This window comes from Drosophila novamexicana, unplaced genomic scaffold (assembly GCF_003285875.2).
Source record: "Drosophila novamexicana strain 15010-1031.04,08,12 unplaced genomic scaffold, DnovRS2.1 tig00000689-arrow-pilon, whole genome shotgun sequence".
NCBI lineage: Eukaryota > Metazoa > Arthropoda > Insecta > Diptera > Drosophilidae > Drosophila > Drosophila novamexicana.
This window is the reverse complement of record NW_020824818.1, coordinates 1,813,742-1,830,874: the sequence shown is the minus strand read 5'-3', so window position 1 is coordinate 1,830,874 and position 17,133 is coordinate 1,813,742. Positions and strand designations below refer to the sequence as shown.

Sequence of the window (17,133 nt, the reverse complement as noted above, 5' to 3'; positions counted from 1 at the left end):
ATCTTACCCCAAGATTCGTATATAGACATGGGTCAAAAATTACCACCCCCATATCTCGGTCAAATCTCATCCGATTTTCACGAAGTTTGCCGCTTTTTCTTCATGGTTTTCATTTTTCGCTCTAATAAATTATAAAAATGTTCTCAGCAAATTTAATAATGATGGTAAATTTTTACCAAGCTAAATGTGTTTTATAGACGAACTTAATCTTCCATTTGAGAGATTAGTTTCCTGTAGTTTCCTGATTAGTGACATATTCATACCAGAGAAGGTGGCTAATATTGTACTCGATTTACGTGTAATCGCTTGGAGCGTGGTTGTCCCTAACGATTTGATATGTTGTTTGTTCAATAATAAATAATAAACAAACGTAACAAGCGCCGTCAACTACGCCAACAAATTCGTTAGACACACTGCATCAAATATTAGGAATTGAGTTGCATAGTTTTAAATCTAAATATAATACTAATAACTATATCTAGAATCATATAGTTATATTGTAAATAATGGCACAAGCTGTGGGCGCTGTGGCGCCGCGCAAAGAGGTAACCGGCTTGCATCGCATGACACAGAAGGGCCTTCGAGATCTATGCAAGAAGGACAAGCTATATCAGACGCCACGTCTGAACGATGTGCTCTATTTGCACTATCAGGGTAAAAACTGAATGAAAGGCTGAGTTTACTAAACTAGTAATAAACAATTTACAGGCTACCAGTATATCGAATGCTTGGATGAGTACACTGAACTCAAGTGCTTGTGGCTGGAGTGCAATGCCATATCGGAAATCGAGGGTTTGGATAAACAGAGCAAACTCAAATGTCTCTTTCTTCAAAACAATCTGATCAAACGCATCGAGAATTTGGCCTCGTGTCCCGAATTGGACACACTCAACCTCAGCTCGAATCATATACGCCTGATTGAGAACATTGGCTCCGATATATTGCCCGTTCTGAATACACTTAATATATCGTCCAACTATTTAAAGGACAGCGAAAGTCTTGCTCATTTGGTCGAATGTAAGACTTTGGCTGTGCTGGATTTGTCAAATAATCGCATAGATGACATACTGATTGTTAAGATCTTTGAAAAGATGCCCTGCCTGAAAGTTTTGGTACTGCAGGGCAATCCTGTCGTATCACGTTTGCCGCAATATCGCAAGACCCTGATTTTAGCCTGTGTGAGTATGAAAAGGAAAAATTTTGGAGTTCTGAAAAATTAATTCAGTTAGCAGATGTATTATGATATAATATGCTATATAATATTTCTAGCAGCTGAATGATCAAGTGGTCTGAGAATCATTAGATTTTTCTTATATGTTATTAACATACTAAAGCTTGAAATTCGCAACTGGTTATAGCCTCGTCAGGGGAACAAGCCTTTGGCCATTGTAAGGTCGGCTGATACAGAAACCGGGCAGTTCTTGACAAAGCCATAAAGACATACTACTCATTACTTTGGTATTTATTAAAAGTAAATCATTTTTATCTAAAAAATCGAAATACCCAAATAAAATTGCTCAAGTTTGTGGAATGAAAATTCCACTGCAACGGAGAAAACAATCTTTTAAATTAATTTAAATAACAGTTTTTAAAAATTTCCTGTATTTTATCGCTCGTAGAAGGAACTAACCTACTTGGACAGTCGACCTGTATTCCCACGTGATCGCGCTTGTGCCGAGGCCTGGTAAATAAAGACTCTAAAACATGTTTTATATACAAGCTATATATACATTTCTGTATCTTAGGAAACGTGAAGGGTATGAGGGCGAACGCAAGGAAAATATGCGCTGGAATCGCGCGGATCGCAAGAAAATGCGTGATAGCGTAAACTGTAAGTTCTTGTATTTGCCGTAAGATCTATTCAGTTACCCTGTTATCCTCTTATTAGATACCATCAAACTACGCAATCGTCATCGGCCGCCGGACCAACAAGATTCATTGATAAGCTCAACAGATTCAGAAGCGGAACAGGAAGCCGACAAAGGTGCGGAAAAGACGCGTGTGAAAGCCGCACTAGAATATGGCTGCGTGGATGATATATGGAGTGAAGTATCTGGCGACAATAAAGACAACGATAGCTCCGGTACCTCGGGCACAGCTGATGAAGCCAGCAATGGTTCGCAAGCTGACGATATAGCTGAACAGTTAAGCAATCGTCAGGCCAAGCCGTTGGAGGGACGTCCAAAGGTGCTATATGAATCACAGCTTGCCGATGCGGTAAATCCAGAGGAGCAACTGGAGCCTACCCGACAACGGGACGATCAGGAGACACGCACAGGCAAACGTATATACATAGAGGAAGTTAAACTAGAAGAACTTGATGTGGAACGTAAGAGAGCCAGGCTACAGGAGGAGGAAGCGACAAAAGCAGAGAACAAAAAAGAGGATCCAAAGCTTGGAAAAACCCAAGTGGACGCAAAACCCACTGAGCTGGAGGAAGCAGTAAAGAAACAACAGGAAAACAGCGCAAACAACGAAGTGGAAGCTAAGGATTTACCGGAGCTCATTAATGAACCAGACAGCGGCTCGGAAATGGATCAAAGCAGCGCAGCGGATCTAGAGAAATCGAGCGAGAAATTAGGAGCTGTAGCTTCAAACAATGCTGGCGAACCATCCGCCGAGCAAATCAAACAGGAATGTATAGATCGCATGTACGAATCTTATGGCACAGAAATATTTGCAGAACACCCCGAGTTCAGCGAGACAATGCTAACAAAAGGAAATCCCACAAATGAGCTGGAGTCTAAGCAACACACTGAGGAAATGCCTAAGTTGCGCTCGGAGGTTGTGAATAATATAGTCAAGACCAAGGAGCAATTGGAATATGAAGAGGAGTGCGTCGAGGCAAATGGTATAGTGGAATATAATATAGAAGAGATCAGTAGCCAACTGGACGAGGACTTGGAAGAGCTGCGGCAGCCGCTTGATCAACTGCGAGGCACGCCGCAAGTTCAACCTAAGGAAACAAGCAGCAGCTCCGACGAGGAGAAAGAAGCGGATAAAAAAAAGTGCATTGAATTGACTACTGTGACGCGTTCTCTACGCATAATAGAGGAGTTCAGCGTGCGCAGGGAACGCATCTGTGAGGACATGAAGGATCAAGAGAAAAGATCTCAGGATGAGCATGAAACTAAAGTACTAATAGAAGAGATGAAAGTGGAGAAAAATGAAACAGAGTTGGATGAAATGGATGCTGCCTTTGCCAAGGTACTGGACGATTGTACAGATGATGTGCCCAGGCGTGTTTTTGGAGCTGGCTGCGACACGCCCAGCTATGAATGGCGTACGGAAGAATGCCTGCGTCAATTAACAATCAAAGAGACCCGTAAAGTGCCCAACGAAGATGAGTACCAGATTAAATTACTGAATGCAGAAACAAGCCATGCACAGGCTGAGCTAATTTGTGAGCAGATGAGTCAAAAGCTGGCGGCGGATGAGGCATCGTTACGCGAGCTATTGCAGGAGCTAGAGGATGAGGCAGATGTCCTGTACGACATCACGAGCACTTTGGATGAAGAGGACCTCTCCAGGGCACCGGAGCCACCCATTGAGGAGGTCTGTGCCGCACTCATTGATGAGCTAATCGACGAGCTGCAGTATCAGGAGATAATCAACGGACAGAATATCAAATGCTTTGATTTTGGACTAATTGAATCGGATGAGGAGTATAGCTATTCGGCAGAACCCAAGACCGAGAAGCTAATGCCGCCGGAGCTGGAGGATCCGGCGAGCGGCAAGTCGCTGCGTGAATGCATAGACGCCTTTGGCGATTTTCTTAGCTCCGTCAGTGAACGCAAGAAGCTGAGAAAATCGGATCGAAAAGCCACAAGCAGCTCGGAGAAGGTGCAAGCGGCTAAAGAACTGCTCAAGTCCAGAATGCTAACGTCCTACAAAGAGGAGACTCCCGCGGAGCTAGATGCCGAATTGGCCAAGCTAAAGGAGAAAACCAAACGTCGTGTGGCGGCAATGGCAACGCGTTGTTTTGCCAAGCGTGAAGACTACGAGGACACACTCGACGTGGTGGACAACAAGCTGGTGATTGTGAAAAAGGATACAGGCAACATAGAGGATCTGCCGCCACCGCCAGCGCTCATCAGTGACAGCGAGAGTGACAGTGAGAGCGAGTGCTCCGATGGAGATGAGGATGATGCCTATGACACCGCCGAGGAAACAAAAGGAGCCACGACTTCTCGCAGCATGTGGCCAAAAGCAGAACTGGAGCCAATGCGCGCAAATGAAGAGCTGAATGTGGTCGAGCTCAGGGATGAGGATAGTGTGGTTGATCAGTCCATTGATGAATTTTACTCGCTTGAGGCAAGAGACGCCTTCAACTCGCTAGACTCGGAGTTCCTAGATAAACTGGATCTGCAAAAGGTGATTGGCAGTGATGGCGAGATAACAGTGGAGGGTATGCGCAGCTACGACGAACTAAGAGCTGGCCTAAAATCCGATGACATCCAAAAGGAAGAGAATCCCGGTGCACTGGTGAAGCAGGATGAAATGCTGAAGGATTTAATCGAACGCAAGCGCCAGCAGGAGGAACGCGAACGTCAGCAACAAGAGCTGGCGAGTTCGCAGGATTTGGGCGCACTTAAATTGAAAACGAAATCGATTATGGACAAACTTGGAGGCGAAAGTGAAGAGGAACATACAGCCGGAGTCGGAGCCGGGAAAAATTTGCAAAAGCTAATGTGTGGTTCGGAAAGACCCAAAGAGCTGCTTGGTCCCAAAGAGGAGAGCAACAGCGACCAACAGGAAGATGCACAGGAGTTGCAGGAAGATTTCACTCCAATACAATTAACATTGGGTGGCTGTAAAATTTACGAATTAAAAAGCCAGCTGCCTGAAACAGGAAACGGGGAAGAGCCAGCGAAAGATATGGAGGAAACGACAGAAGAGAGAAGCAATGGGAACGATAAATGTAATTTAGAGCAAGAAGTTTTGAAAATGGAGCCACCTATTAAAGAAGTTCTAGAACAACAAATCGATGAATCTATCGAGACATCCACTGAGAAACCGAAAGACACGCACAGCGCTGATCCAGAGCCCACAAAAACAGAAATAAACGCCAATGTAAGCATAGATGACGATATTATTTCCGATGCATCCACTGACTATGATTCGGAAGAAGAAATACCCGTTGTAGAGCCACCAAAACTGCCCGAGGGTGCCCTCAATGAATTGTTTAGCAATCAGTTTGAAGATGGCCAAAAGTTAGAGCGTGAAAACGAAGAGGCTTTGCGCAAGCAGCTCTTCAGTTTGCCCCTCAGAGCTTGGACAAGTCAGGAGGAAGACTCCATAAATGAAGAGGATCGTTTGGAAACAGGCAATGAAAAGCCAGAATCGGAATCAGCTCTAACCACAGATGTGGATGACGAGAGCTCGGAGCTGGAAGCCAAAAAGAGCTCACCAGAACAAACCAAGGTTGTCGAAGAAGACGATACGACAGATACTGAATCGAATGGTGCCGTTGGCGAACTGGCACGCAATGCCAAGCGTCAATGGGCTAAAATATCACAGAAGCTAAATGAGTTCATTGCGGCGGATGATATGAAATTGTTGGAGAAGAGTCAATTCAATGAGGACGAAAGCAATGGCGAAGACGACTATGAACTGGAGGCTAGTCTAAAAAAACTGAATACTATCTATGAAGACTGCGAGACGCAAATAAAGAATTCCAATCTAGACAAATCTATTGATAAAACCGAAACACAGATATGCGCAGAGTCCACTGTTGAAAGCATAGGCCTTAGAGAGAAATTAAAAGAAAATGCACATGAGAATCTAATACTGGAAGATGTAGAGCTGACTATTCAAGAGGCAGTCGAAGAGTTGCCTCAGTTAACTAAAAATCTACAAGAAAAACCTAATGAAAATGAAAATCTAATATTAAAGGACGTAGAACTAACTACTCAACAGGTTGGCGAAGAAATGCCTCAGTCAACTGATGAGAACCTAGGAAAAAAACTTAAAGAAAATGAATATGAGAAATCAATACTAGAGAACGTAGAGCTGACTATTCAAGAGTCTACCAAAGAGTCTCCTCACTTAACTGAAAATCTAGAAGAAAAACTTAAAGAAAATGCACGTGACAAATCAATACTAGAGGACATTGAGCTAACTAATCAAGATTTTGGCGAGGAGTTGCCTCAGTCAGCTGAGAATGTGCCCAAGCCTATTATAAGATTAGATTATTTTGAAGCTATTGAACCAGATAATGTTGATGCTGCTTCCGATACAAATACAGAGCTCAAGACCGAAGAGATCGAGTGTAACCTGGAGATCCTAAATGATGATGGCGATGCAGTCGTGCAGGAAGTTAGTGTGAATGCACAAGTGACCTACGAGCTTAAATAATAAATCTAGTTTGAGTTTATGTTCAATTACAATTGCATAATTAATTTGTCTTTTAATCATGTCTACAATTTGCACATTTTATACAATACACCTCACCACGTGTAAGAACACATTTGAACCCATTGATAACATCGGGAGAAGTTCAAAATCGAAAACCGGTTTAAACCGACTTAAAATTCTAGTACATAGCAATTAATAAAAAAAAAAAAATAAAGAGCCAGTGAAAAGTATATGCATGATTTATAAATATATTATGTCTGAGAGATTAGAGGGACTGAATGTTTACTTTGCTAGTTCGATCGCCTATCTAAATTAGCACATCCTGAGTTGCTTGAAACCGGTTTGGCATAGCGCGCAAACCGGTTTTTTGCTTTGTTTTGATGACTTAGCCGAGGGCACTCGAACAGGTTATCGTCGACAAACTTATCAGTAAAAAAGAAATGTGACACTCTTCCCAGTGGCGTCTAAAGAACACCAGCGAGCAGCTGTAGAGTGCGTGCTCAGTTTATTGGACCCTACTGTATTCTAAATATGTACATATGCATAATTGCATAACACAACATAGCACCATCTGTATATTTATATATATATTATAGTCAACTGACAACAGCTATCAGCTAAGAACTCTTGGGGGGGTCATCTATTATATTTTTGGAAACCTGTTTATTCAAACATTTCAAGAACTTGCCAAGTTCAGTGATACTCGAGATAATGCCAGCTGCCTATTACCAAACCAGTTTTTACCAGTTTGATTTCCAAATTTTATTATGATCGTTCGTCATTTCATAATCTTATCTATATCACAGTCTTAAGTGGTCTGCAGCGGAACTTGGGGGGTAAAGTAGGTCAGTGGTGAAAACGTAAAATGGCCAAGTTGCCGGTCAAGTAATCATTTTGATAGTTTGGACGGAATTCCGTATGATGTAAGCCCGCTATGTCATTCGGTTACAGTTTTCTTAAAATGTTTCGTTAATGTATGAGAATCAAGTATATCTAAAAAATGCCGTGAATATCGAACTTTGTGCCTGAAATCGATAAATATCGATTTCCAACAACTGTTTTTGGAGAATATCTTGAAAATACATTCACAATTATGTTGTGAATCAAATCTATTTTTTTATTTAGCTTATCCTTATATCTTGATGGTTGTATACAGATCGAACAGTAAACACAAAACTTAATTAAGGGTACTTTTCTATAAACTGAAGCTACTGCTTTCCTCTGAATTAATATATATACTATAAAAGCAATGTGTATATGGTATTTCTCTTATCGTGAAATTAAAATAGTTTCTTGAATTTTCTTAAAATGGTATATATACATGAATTCCACGACCGAAGTGGACACTAGTTATATATCCTTGTCGAGATACATTGATTATATAGATTATATAAATTATATATATTATGTAGATCGCAATGCTCGAAATAATAAACAATTAAAATGTAAAATGTGTAATATAATTATTTGCTTGGCATGCTGCGTGTTCGCCTCGTATTGTAAAATGTCACGCAAACTTAAATTCAGATCCTCATTTTTAGGTATATAACGAGCCGAATTGCATGAGCACAATCAGATAGGTGACCATGGCCGTAAAGATCTATGAAAGTTTATTTAATAATTTGATAATTTACTGCATCCTGCAGTTAAGGACCTACCGACATTAGCAGGCTGTAGTCAATATCCATAAAGCCTTCGGCGCTAATGATCAATGCATCCTGTTCCACCTGCATGGCGAACTCGGCCAGGACTGCATTGTATGCCAAAGTTGGCGGTACGGCTTGGCATTGTGCAGCACAGGCCAGGCCACGTACATGGCTGCCTATGAGCATGTGCTACAAGTTTGGGTTTTGATTATTAAACAGAAGAATATGGCAATACAAGTATTCACCTGTTGCTTGCAGTACTCGCCGCAACGGCAGAAGGTGAAGATCAATATGAGCAGCGGCACAAAGGTCGAGCAGGTCATGTAGATGAAAACAAAGCTATAGATTTCAGTGAGAACCAGCAGCGACCAATATATATTAACGATGCTGTCCAGAAACATAACCACAAAGATGAAGACAATCGACCAGCCAAACAGGCTATTATAGAGTTCAAATAAACGATATAGCTCCATGTAGGCGCGCTTCAGGCTCAACAAATACTCCAAGGAGCACATTTGCTCAAATTTTACATTCAACTGCGATTGGGCGCCCAGCAGACGATAGCTGTGCACCGCCTGCAGACGCTGATCCAATAGCTCCACATGATATCCAAGAAGCTCAGCATAGAGCAGCAGCAGCAGACACTGAACACGATTGATCAAAACGGCGCCCAGGGAGAACCAAAAGTAGCCAATATAATCAAAGTGTAGCACCACATATACAGATGGAAAGAGTGAGACAAAATTGATAACGCCCAGTACAAAATACTTGACATATCTGGTCCAGGGCCAACCCTTAACTGGCTGCTGTAGTTCGCACTGAAAATGCAATCTCAGGCACTTTAACTGCAGACAGAATTCGTAGTATCTTTTATGCTGGCACATCACTTGCAGTTCGACAACTGTTCAGAGAGAAAAATTCATTATATTGAATAAATACATCGACTATTAAGTTGGAATTGATACACGCCTGACATGGTCACAATCTGCGATATGAACACGGTGCAGCTCACCAGCATCGATACCAGTAAATCACCCTCTGGCGAGGCATAGAATACTATATAGAAGGCCACTCCGATGTTCAGAAATATTATGACAATCGTATAGATCTTTTGCAGCTGCTGCTGTGGCGCCTTCTCGGACCACGGCACCAGACCCAAGATGGCAAAGTATTTTAGGTAACGCTGCAGAGCGTAAAGCATGTTCAGCTCCGAAGTTGTAAATGGATACTAAGTATAACAAGTGCTGCTAAGGATAGCTACTAGCCATAAAGATTATTCAAATTCGATATCCTAGCTAATTAAATTCAATAATTAGCTAAATGGCAAAGAAGTTTGACGGCGGACAATAAACACGATTAATTTAGATATTACGATAGATTCATAGTATAAACAAGATTCGTATAAATCATGAAAAAGATATTTATATTTAATACAAAAAAATGCATATACTGAAATTATTGGATATATATTTTTGAGTACTTACCGATTATATATAATTCGAAGTCCAGTATGCAGCATTCATATTAGATAACGCTAAAAAAAAAATTAAAACAATATTAAATAATATTAAAAAAGTCAAAACTGAATTTAATTATTATTAATATAAGAAATTATTACAATATAAGTAAGAAAAACAATCATATAAATAATAAGTATTTTTCTTTTACACAACACAACAAATACTTAATATTTTTTAAAAATATTTTATTGATTTTACTTTTAAATATTCTTTAAAACATGTTTATAACATTTTAATTCATTTTGTAAGTCAATGAACCTGTTACCCAATGTTTTAATTGAATTATTTACGTATTGTTTTTATTTTAAAGCCCAAAAAGAATTCAATGCATCTTAGAATTTTTAGGATTATTTATTTCGCGTGTTCCACATTTAGAAAAACCTTTTTTAGCTATATTTTATGAGATTAAATTGACGCAAAATAGTAAAATAATAATAAATGTCGCGAGAAGAGCAGCTAGGGCCAGTTGTCGACTATAATTCATAAATTAATATATATATATATATATATATATAAATATATATTATTAAAATAATCTTTCTGATAATCATAGTCTGTCCTACATTAGCTCTTTACATAAACACAATCTAATTAAATCTATACTGAACGTTAATTAGCAACAATTAGACACTGCCTAACTAAATGTGTACAATCCCCTTTAACATATTACTAGTATTTTTTACACTTTTCTATTTGTAATCACTGATAACTTTTTAGTTTACTTTCCCAGTAACCAGTTAAATCCAGACGTCTAGCTCATAATATTAGCCTGTGTGTTGGTTTCTATTACAAATTACAATCCGAGTCCAAGTAATACCTAGAAAAGCCACCCAGACGGAACTCGAACCAAAAACGAGCCGTTAAATGGCAAAGGCTTAAATAATGAATGCAGCTGGTTTGAAATGTTTGTTACCAAACTTTCCATTCACTGGGGCCTTCGCCAAACATCAGGCCCACAATTCACTGATCATGCTAAATCATCATGCTTATCAAAATTGCGTTTAGCCGCGACGAGAACTCTGAAGCTTTTCGAGCTGATAAGCGATATGTCCAACTTGTTGTTGTTGTCTTCTTTTTTTGTACTTAATTATTGGAAAAGTAAAAGTATATTATAGTATATGTATGTGCACACAAATACGAATACATATTTCGAAACGGTAGCGACCGTAGTGCATGCCTATGCTGGCACTTTTTTTTATTACGAGAATCAGCTGATAATATTGGGCTGGCTCTAGGTATAAATACGACCCAACAATGATCAATGCGATTCAGTTAATATAAGTAGTTCGAGCGCTGTGCTGGCTGCTTCTCAATAAGAGTAGAGCAAAAAGTGAAATAGCTTAGGGAAAAGTAATTCCTATATCAAGTGATTTCATTAGAAAATAAAACAAAGCAAAAAAAAAAGAATATAAATTATACAAAGAATTACTTCCAAACGTGAAATAATAATGAGTGTGAGTATACGAATTAAATTCAGCATAATATTTATTCTAATATAAACTAAATAACGATTTAAAAAAAAAAAATAAGTGATTCCCAGCTTAACATGTTTAAAACAAATTTACTTTTAGCTTGTAAATAAAGTTAAATTGGCAATCTTTTTATTAATATTATAATTATTAATATTAACATTATATTAAAGGTTACATTATATTTATATTATTTAATAATATATTAATTATATAAATATAATATTAATATTATAATTTATATCACTGCCATTCAACAGTTTTTTAAAATCCTAGCAGAGGGATATCATTTATTTTTTTTTTGACAATGTGCGTAACAAGGCATTTCCGGTCCCATAAATTATTTATACTTGATCAGTAAAAACAACCAAATTACAAGTTTTTTGTTTTTTTTTTTTTTTTTTTTTAACACGTAGTTTTCTAAATGCCGGTTGCTCCACCTTTCAAATATTTGAATGAAAATTAAAGTTTTTTCCCATTCTTCCATATTTTGAACAAAGTCTTTGCACGAGAGTCGTGCGATAATATTAAGGGTATTTAATCTGCTGCACACTGAATATTTTATTGCTTTCTCGTTCTCTCGCTCTATGAATTTACACTCGAAATAGTATAAACAAAAAAATGCACTCGCTAATTATTTCGCCAGGTGTTAAACAGTACACAAACATATTAAATTAAATATATAATTATACTCATGTTCTAAAAGAATAATATTCCATGCTCTATAATTGACTCGCTTTCTAGTTACCCTGTAAAATAGCTTGACTTGTATTTGTCAAATTTAAGAAAAAAATGTTGAAATAAAACTCAGCCACATATTAAATACCTATGTTTGTTTTATAACAATACTTTTTTTTTACTTACCTTTTGATTAATTAAATGACAATGTTGTGATCCGATATGCATATTAAATTTAGTTGTATTGCCTTTTTACAGTCCAGTCTGCGCATTGCGATTATTGGCCAGAGCAATTTTGCGGCCGATGTGCTGGAGTTGCTGTTGGAACGTTCCATTTTTCAAATAGTGGGCGTGTTCACCATACCGGACAAGGGCAGTCGGGAGGATGTTTTGGCCAGCACCGCGGCCAGCCACAATATACCCGTCTTCAAGTTTGCCAGCTGGCGCCGCAAGGGCGTGGCCCTGCCCGAGGTCCTGGCAAAGTACAAATCGGTGGGCGCAACGCTAAATGTGCTGCCCTATTGCTCACAGTTCATACCCATCGAGGTGATTGATGGCGCTCCGTTGGGCAGCATATGCTACCATCCCTCCATATTGCCCAGGCATCGCGGCGCGAGCGCCATATCCTGGACGCTCATCGAGGTAAGCAGCAGGAGCGCGAATTCTTCGGATCGATTCTAATCCTCTTTTTGGTTTTTAACAGGGCGACGAGGTGGCCGGCTTCAGCATTTTCTGGGCGGATGATGGCCTGGACACTGGACCCTTGCTGTTGCAACGTCAGACCAATGTTGAGCCGACGGACACTTTGGACAGCATCTACAAGAGGTTCTTGTATCCGGAGGGTGTCAAGGCCATGGGCGTGGCTGTTGATATGGTTGCCCAGGGCACAGCGCCCAAAATAACCCAAACTGAGGTGGGCGCCACCTATGATCCGGCCATGTTCAAAGCCGAGAACCAGATGCTGAATCTGCAACAGTCCGCGGAGCGCATATGGAATTTTGTGCGTGGCCTAGACTCGGTGCCGGGAGCCATAGCTACCGTGCTCGAAGCCGATGGCAGTGAGCAGCAAGTGCGTTTCTTTGGGGCACATATCTATTCCGCTGGACCCGTCAAAGGCGGACAGCCGCTGAAGCTGAAGGGCCTGGCCAAGCCAGCCTGGGTACACGAGGGCGGCCTGCTGATTGAGGGCACTGACGGCGCCTTTGTGAATGTGCGTCGCATTAAGCGTGGCTCGAAGATGATCAATGCCAGCGATTGGTTCAAGCAGGCGGAGCACCAGCCTATTACGGATTTCACCGAAGATGAGTTGGCTAAGCGGACGCAGCTGTCTGGCATTTGGCAAGCCATACTCAAGGAACCTATCGAGGCAACGACGGATTTCTTTGCCGCCGGCGCTGGCTCCATGGACGTGGTGCGTCTAGTGGAGGAGGTCAAGGAGGCATTCGATGTGCCGCTAGAGAATGAGCACGTCTTTATGGCGCCCGTCTTTGAGGAGTTCTTCGATCAGCTGATAAGAAGCCTGCGCCAGGGCAGCGGCGACGCCAGCGCCAAGCAGCTCAACTACGAGGGTTTTCTGCTGCAGGCGAACAAGCGTGAGATTCGGGTGCCCACACAGCTCTTCATCAATGGCGCGTTCATCGATGCCGAGCAGCAGCGCACACTGGACATCATTAATCCCACCGACGAGCAGGTGCTCTGCCAGGTGGCCTGTGCGAGCGTGAACGATGTAGACAAGGCGGTGCAGGCGGCGCACAAGGCATTCTTTGGCGCCTGGAAGCAGGTGTCGGCCCGGCAACGCGGACAGCTCATGCTGAAACTGGCCGATCTGATGGAGCAACACAAGGAGGAACTGGCCACCATTGAGTCTGTGGACTCGGGCGCCGTCTATACGCTGGCCCTGAAGACCCACATTGGCATGTCCATCGATGCGTGGCGCTACTTTGCCGGCTGGTGCGATAAGATCCAGGGTAATACGATACCCGTGAATCCCGCCCGGCCCAACAATGTGCTGACGTTTACGCGCAAGGAACCGATTGGTGTGGTTGGCCTGATCACACCCTGGAATTATCCATTGATGATGCTCTCCTGGAAGATGGCCGCCTGCATAGCCGCCGGCAATACCTGCCTGATCAAGCCGGCACAGACATGCCCCCTGACGGCGCTCAAGTTTGCGGAGCTCACCGTGCTGGCCGGATTCCCGCCGGGCGTCATCAATGTGCTGCCGGGCAAGGGCTCTGATGCGGGTCAGGCTGTGGCCGATCATCAGCTGGTGCGCAAACTGGGCTTTACCGGCTCCACGCCCATTGGCAAGCACATCATGAAATCCTGCGCTGCATCCAATCTGAAGAAATGTTCACTGGAGCTGGGCGGCAAGAGTCCTTTGATCATATTCGCTGATTGTGATCTCGACAAGGCTGTGAAACACGTGAGTATGGACTTTGGGTAGTTTCGGCAATTTAGTTATATTTTTAGATAATTTAGGCTCGTCCGTTTCGCTGCCGGTTTTTGATAAGCTTTTGAAGATTTCATGTAGTTTCCATATAAACGATCGGTCCATGCCTCAAAAAAAATCAAGCTAGGAATTCGCTTTGGGGCTGGTTTTTAATTCGAAAAAATTTGATTCAATTGGGGTTCGGTTGAGCTATTTGTTGAGCCCGTACTGTTTCGATTTCCATCTCAGGTCTTAATTTAAACAAATTGTTTCACTCTTGTTTTAATTTCCTTAATTTTCTTTTTCTTGCAGGGCATGTCTTCGGTCTTCTTTAATAAGGGTGAAAATTGCATAGCCGCCGGACGTCTTTTTGTGGAGGATCGCATTCACGACGAGTTTGTGCGTCGCGTGCTCAAGGATTTGCGCTCGATGACCATTGGCGATCCACTCAATCGGTCCACGGCACACGGTCCACAGAATCATAAGGCGCACTTCGATAAGCTATTGGAGTACTGCGAAAGGGGCGTGGCAGAGGGCGCAACGCTTGTTTACGGCGGCTGTCGCGTGCCCAATCTGAAGGGTTATTTCTTTACGCCCACCGTGTTCACCAATGTCGAGGATGACATGTTCATAGCACAGGAAGAATCATTCGGTCCAATTATGATCATCTCCAAGTTCAACGGCAGCGATGTAGACTCGGTCATGGAGCGTGCCAATCGCACCGAGTACGGACTGGCCAGCGGTGTCTTTACCAAGGACATTAGCAAGGCCTTGAGCTTTGCCGATCGCATCGACGCGGGCACCGTCTTTGTCAATGTCTACAACAAAACGGATGTGGCAGCTCCATTTGGTGGCTTTAAGCAGAGCGGCTTCGGCAAGGATTTGGGCCAGGAGGCGCTCAACGAGTATCTGAAGACCAAGTGTGTGACCATTGAGTACTGAGTTAATTCAAATTCGACAGAATTCAATGTTCGGTTAGTGAGAAAGAAAAGACTTACTGCATTTTATATAGATACTACATAATTCTCAATAGGCCTAGAAATACGTATTTATGTATACGAGTCTTTATTAAAACTTAATAAATATGTTAATATTTGTATATAAATCGAGTTATAAGCGAGTTTTCCATAAAACATTATATTGAGGGAAATTTTCAAAATCGATTAAAATAAGTATTAAATAACTAGCTATTTAAAAAAAAAAAGTTTAAAGCGATCGCAAAAAACTTAAATTTTCATCCATACAACTTTAAAGTCCCGTCTCCTAATTAGAAAAGTTCTTAAGAAAGGAAAAACTTTTAAATGACTGATATGACCTAATTTCCAACACATGTACGTGAAATTTTCCATTTGATGAATATTTGGGACGATCTGTGAAAATAACTTTGAGGAAAATCGGATCAAAAGCAAAAAACTGTCATACGACCGCATTTCACTAATTTTCCACACATGAAGGTGGAATTTTCAATATAATAAATATTTGGGAAGATTTTTTTTTTAATTTAAATTCAAGATTCAACAGAATAAACGTTTAAAAAAAAGAAAGATCTATGACAATTAATTTGGAGCCAATCGAATCGTAAGTAAAAGAACTTTCATATGAGCGACTTTTACTAGTTTTCCACACGCGAGGGTGGGATTTCAAAAATCTGGTATTTGCTAGTATTTAAGGTTTGGACTGAACGTAGATCGTTAAATAATCAACCAGTTTTTTTATTAGAATAGAAATCGTAAGCTTTGCTGTGATTTCTTTTGAAATTCATATCTTAAAACCTACTTTATTGGCTTCGACCATCTGGGTTGAATATAATACCAACACAAATGTACATAAGTGTATTGCGAAAACAGTCAGTATTTGAATAAACGTTGGCTACGCGTAGCGTTTACAAGCAATCATTGAAGTCTTACCAACATTTCCGCAGAATATCCACACGGTGAATACAATAGCAATGGCTTAATGCCAAGCCCAGCCAACACACACAGCACCCTGCTTCCCTTACCCGGTCTTAACGACTGTGCAATTGCAATTGGTATCCAACTAAAAATATGCAGCCGCATCAGCAGTTCCTGCAAGCAAGCGCAACGACAAACTCTTGTTCCTGCATTGTCAACTTTTCGAGTTAAAAGTTTTGACAGCCAATGTGGGTCAAAATACTGAAAGCTTGTCGCTGGGCGTTAAATGCTCTATTATTGCTTTATGCTGCTCATCATTTATACATTTTCAATGTATTTTTCTAATATTTTTTTGAAAACTTTTGCAAGCATTTCGCATTAACCGAACATATAAAGGCCAAGGCAACAATGCGGCGTATACGTTATGTTTGTGTATGTGTGTGTGTTTAAGGCTTTAGACATTTTGTTTGCCTTCCCTCTCTCGCTCTCACTCTCTCGCTCTCACTCTCTCTCTCTTGCTCTCTCTCTCTCTTTTCGTCCCTCTCACTCTCTATCCCTGCTCTACTCTGTAACATCATGTAATTGCATTAGCCGTTAGGGCATGTGTCCGCCTTTTTCTATTGTTGTGTGCGTGTGTATGTGCGCTTTTTTGTGTGCACGTACATCCTGTTGTCAGATCCTTCTAAATTTATGCAGCATCTTTTGTAGAGTTTCGCGAAGTACGTGTTTTCAACATATATATTAATAGATGTTGCTTTATGTTGATTGGGGCGTGACAAGGACAAGCCTAGGCTCGAATAGCAACCCAAACAAATCTTGTTGGTTTTTTTTATCATATTACAATTGAAAATCAAGCAAACAAACTAAATTGACAACAATTTTAACGAAACTAACGAATAAAATTCCGATTAGAAAGCAATCATTTAATAATTGCGTACTTGGTTAATATATTAAATGAATGAGGTTGATAAGACATATTACATACACACACAGATAATTCAGATACAGAAAATATAAGCCATATACATGGTTACCCTTGATTATGGCCCTTTGGAAATAATAATATCCGATAATTGCTTTATGTGCTTACAGTCATAAATAATTGGGTAAAGAGGCAGATAATAAAGGATCGACAACATA

At 40.9% G+C, this 17,133-nt stretch overlaps 3 protein-coding genes across 4 annotated transcripts; 2 read left to right on the top strand and 1 right to left on the bottom strand.

The window, feature by feature from the left end:
- The first annotated feature begins 412 nt into the window (after positions 1-412).
- LOC115763126 (dynein assembly factor 1, axonemal homolog) lies at positions 413-6,564 on the top strand. The gene is made up of 5 exons (XM_030705572.1): positions 413-654; positions 709-1,178; positions 1,620-1,684; positions 1,746-1,831; positions 1,889-6,564. Exons 1-5 carry the CDS (start codon positions 507-509, stop codon positions 6,355-6,357), a joined length of 5,238 nt encoding a protein of 1,745 aa, XP_030561432.1. The 5' UTR covers positions 413-506; the 3' UTR covers positions 6,358-6,564.
- A 1,330-nt stretch (positions 6,565-7,894) lies between these two features.
- On the bottom strand, positions 7,895-9,204 carry LOC115763266 (putative gustatory receptor 39b). Its single transcript, XM_030705745.1, has 4 exons — positions 8,973-9,204; positions 8,249-8,904; positions 8,016-8,192; positions 7,895-7,957 (listed from the first exon to the last, which is right to left on the bottom strand). The coding sequence occupies exons 1-4, from the start codon at positions 9,202-9,204 to the stop codon at positions 7,895-7,897; spliced, it is 1,128 nt and encodes a 375-aa protein (XP_030561605.1).
- Positions 9,205-10,828: 1,624 nt separating this feature from the next.
- Positions 10,829-15,177, top strand: LOC115763084 (cytosolic 10-formyltetrahydrofolate dehydrogenase). Of its 2 annotated transcripts, XM_030705515.1 has the most exons (4): positions 10,829-10,977; positions 11,929-12,312; positions 12,374-14,095; positions 14,414-15,177. In XM_030705515.1, the coding sequence occupies exons 1-4, from the start codon at positions 10,972-10,974 to the stop codon at positions 15,041-15,043; spliced, it is 2,742 nt and encodes a 913-aa protein (XP_030561375.1). In that variant the 5' UTR covers positions 10,829-10,971; the 3' UTR covers positions 15,044-15,177. The 2 variants fall into 2 exon arrangements, with proteins under 2 accessions (XP_030561375.1, XP_030561374.1); XM_030705514.1 differs by lacking the exon at positions 10,829-10,977 and having other exon boundaries at positions 11,856-12,312.
- The last annotated feature ends 1,956 nt before the right edge of the window (positions 15,178-17,133 follow it).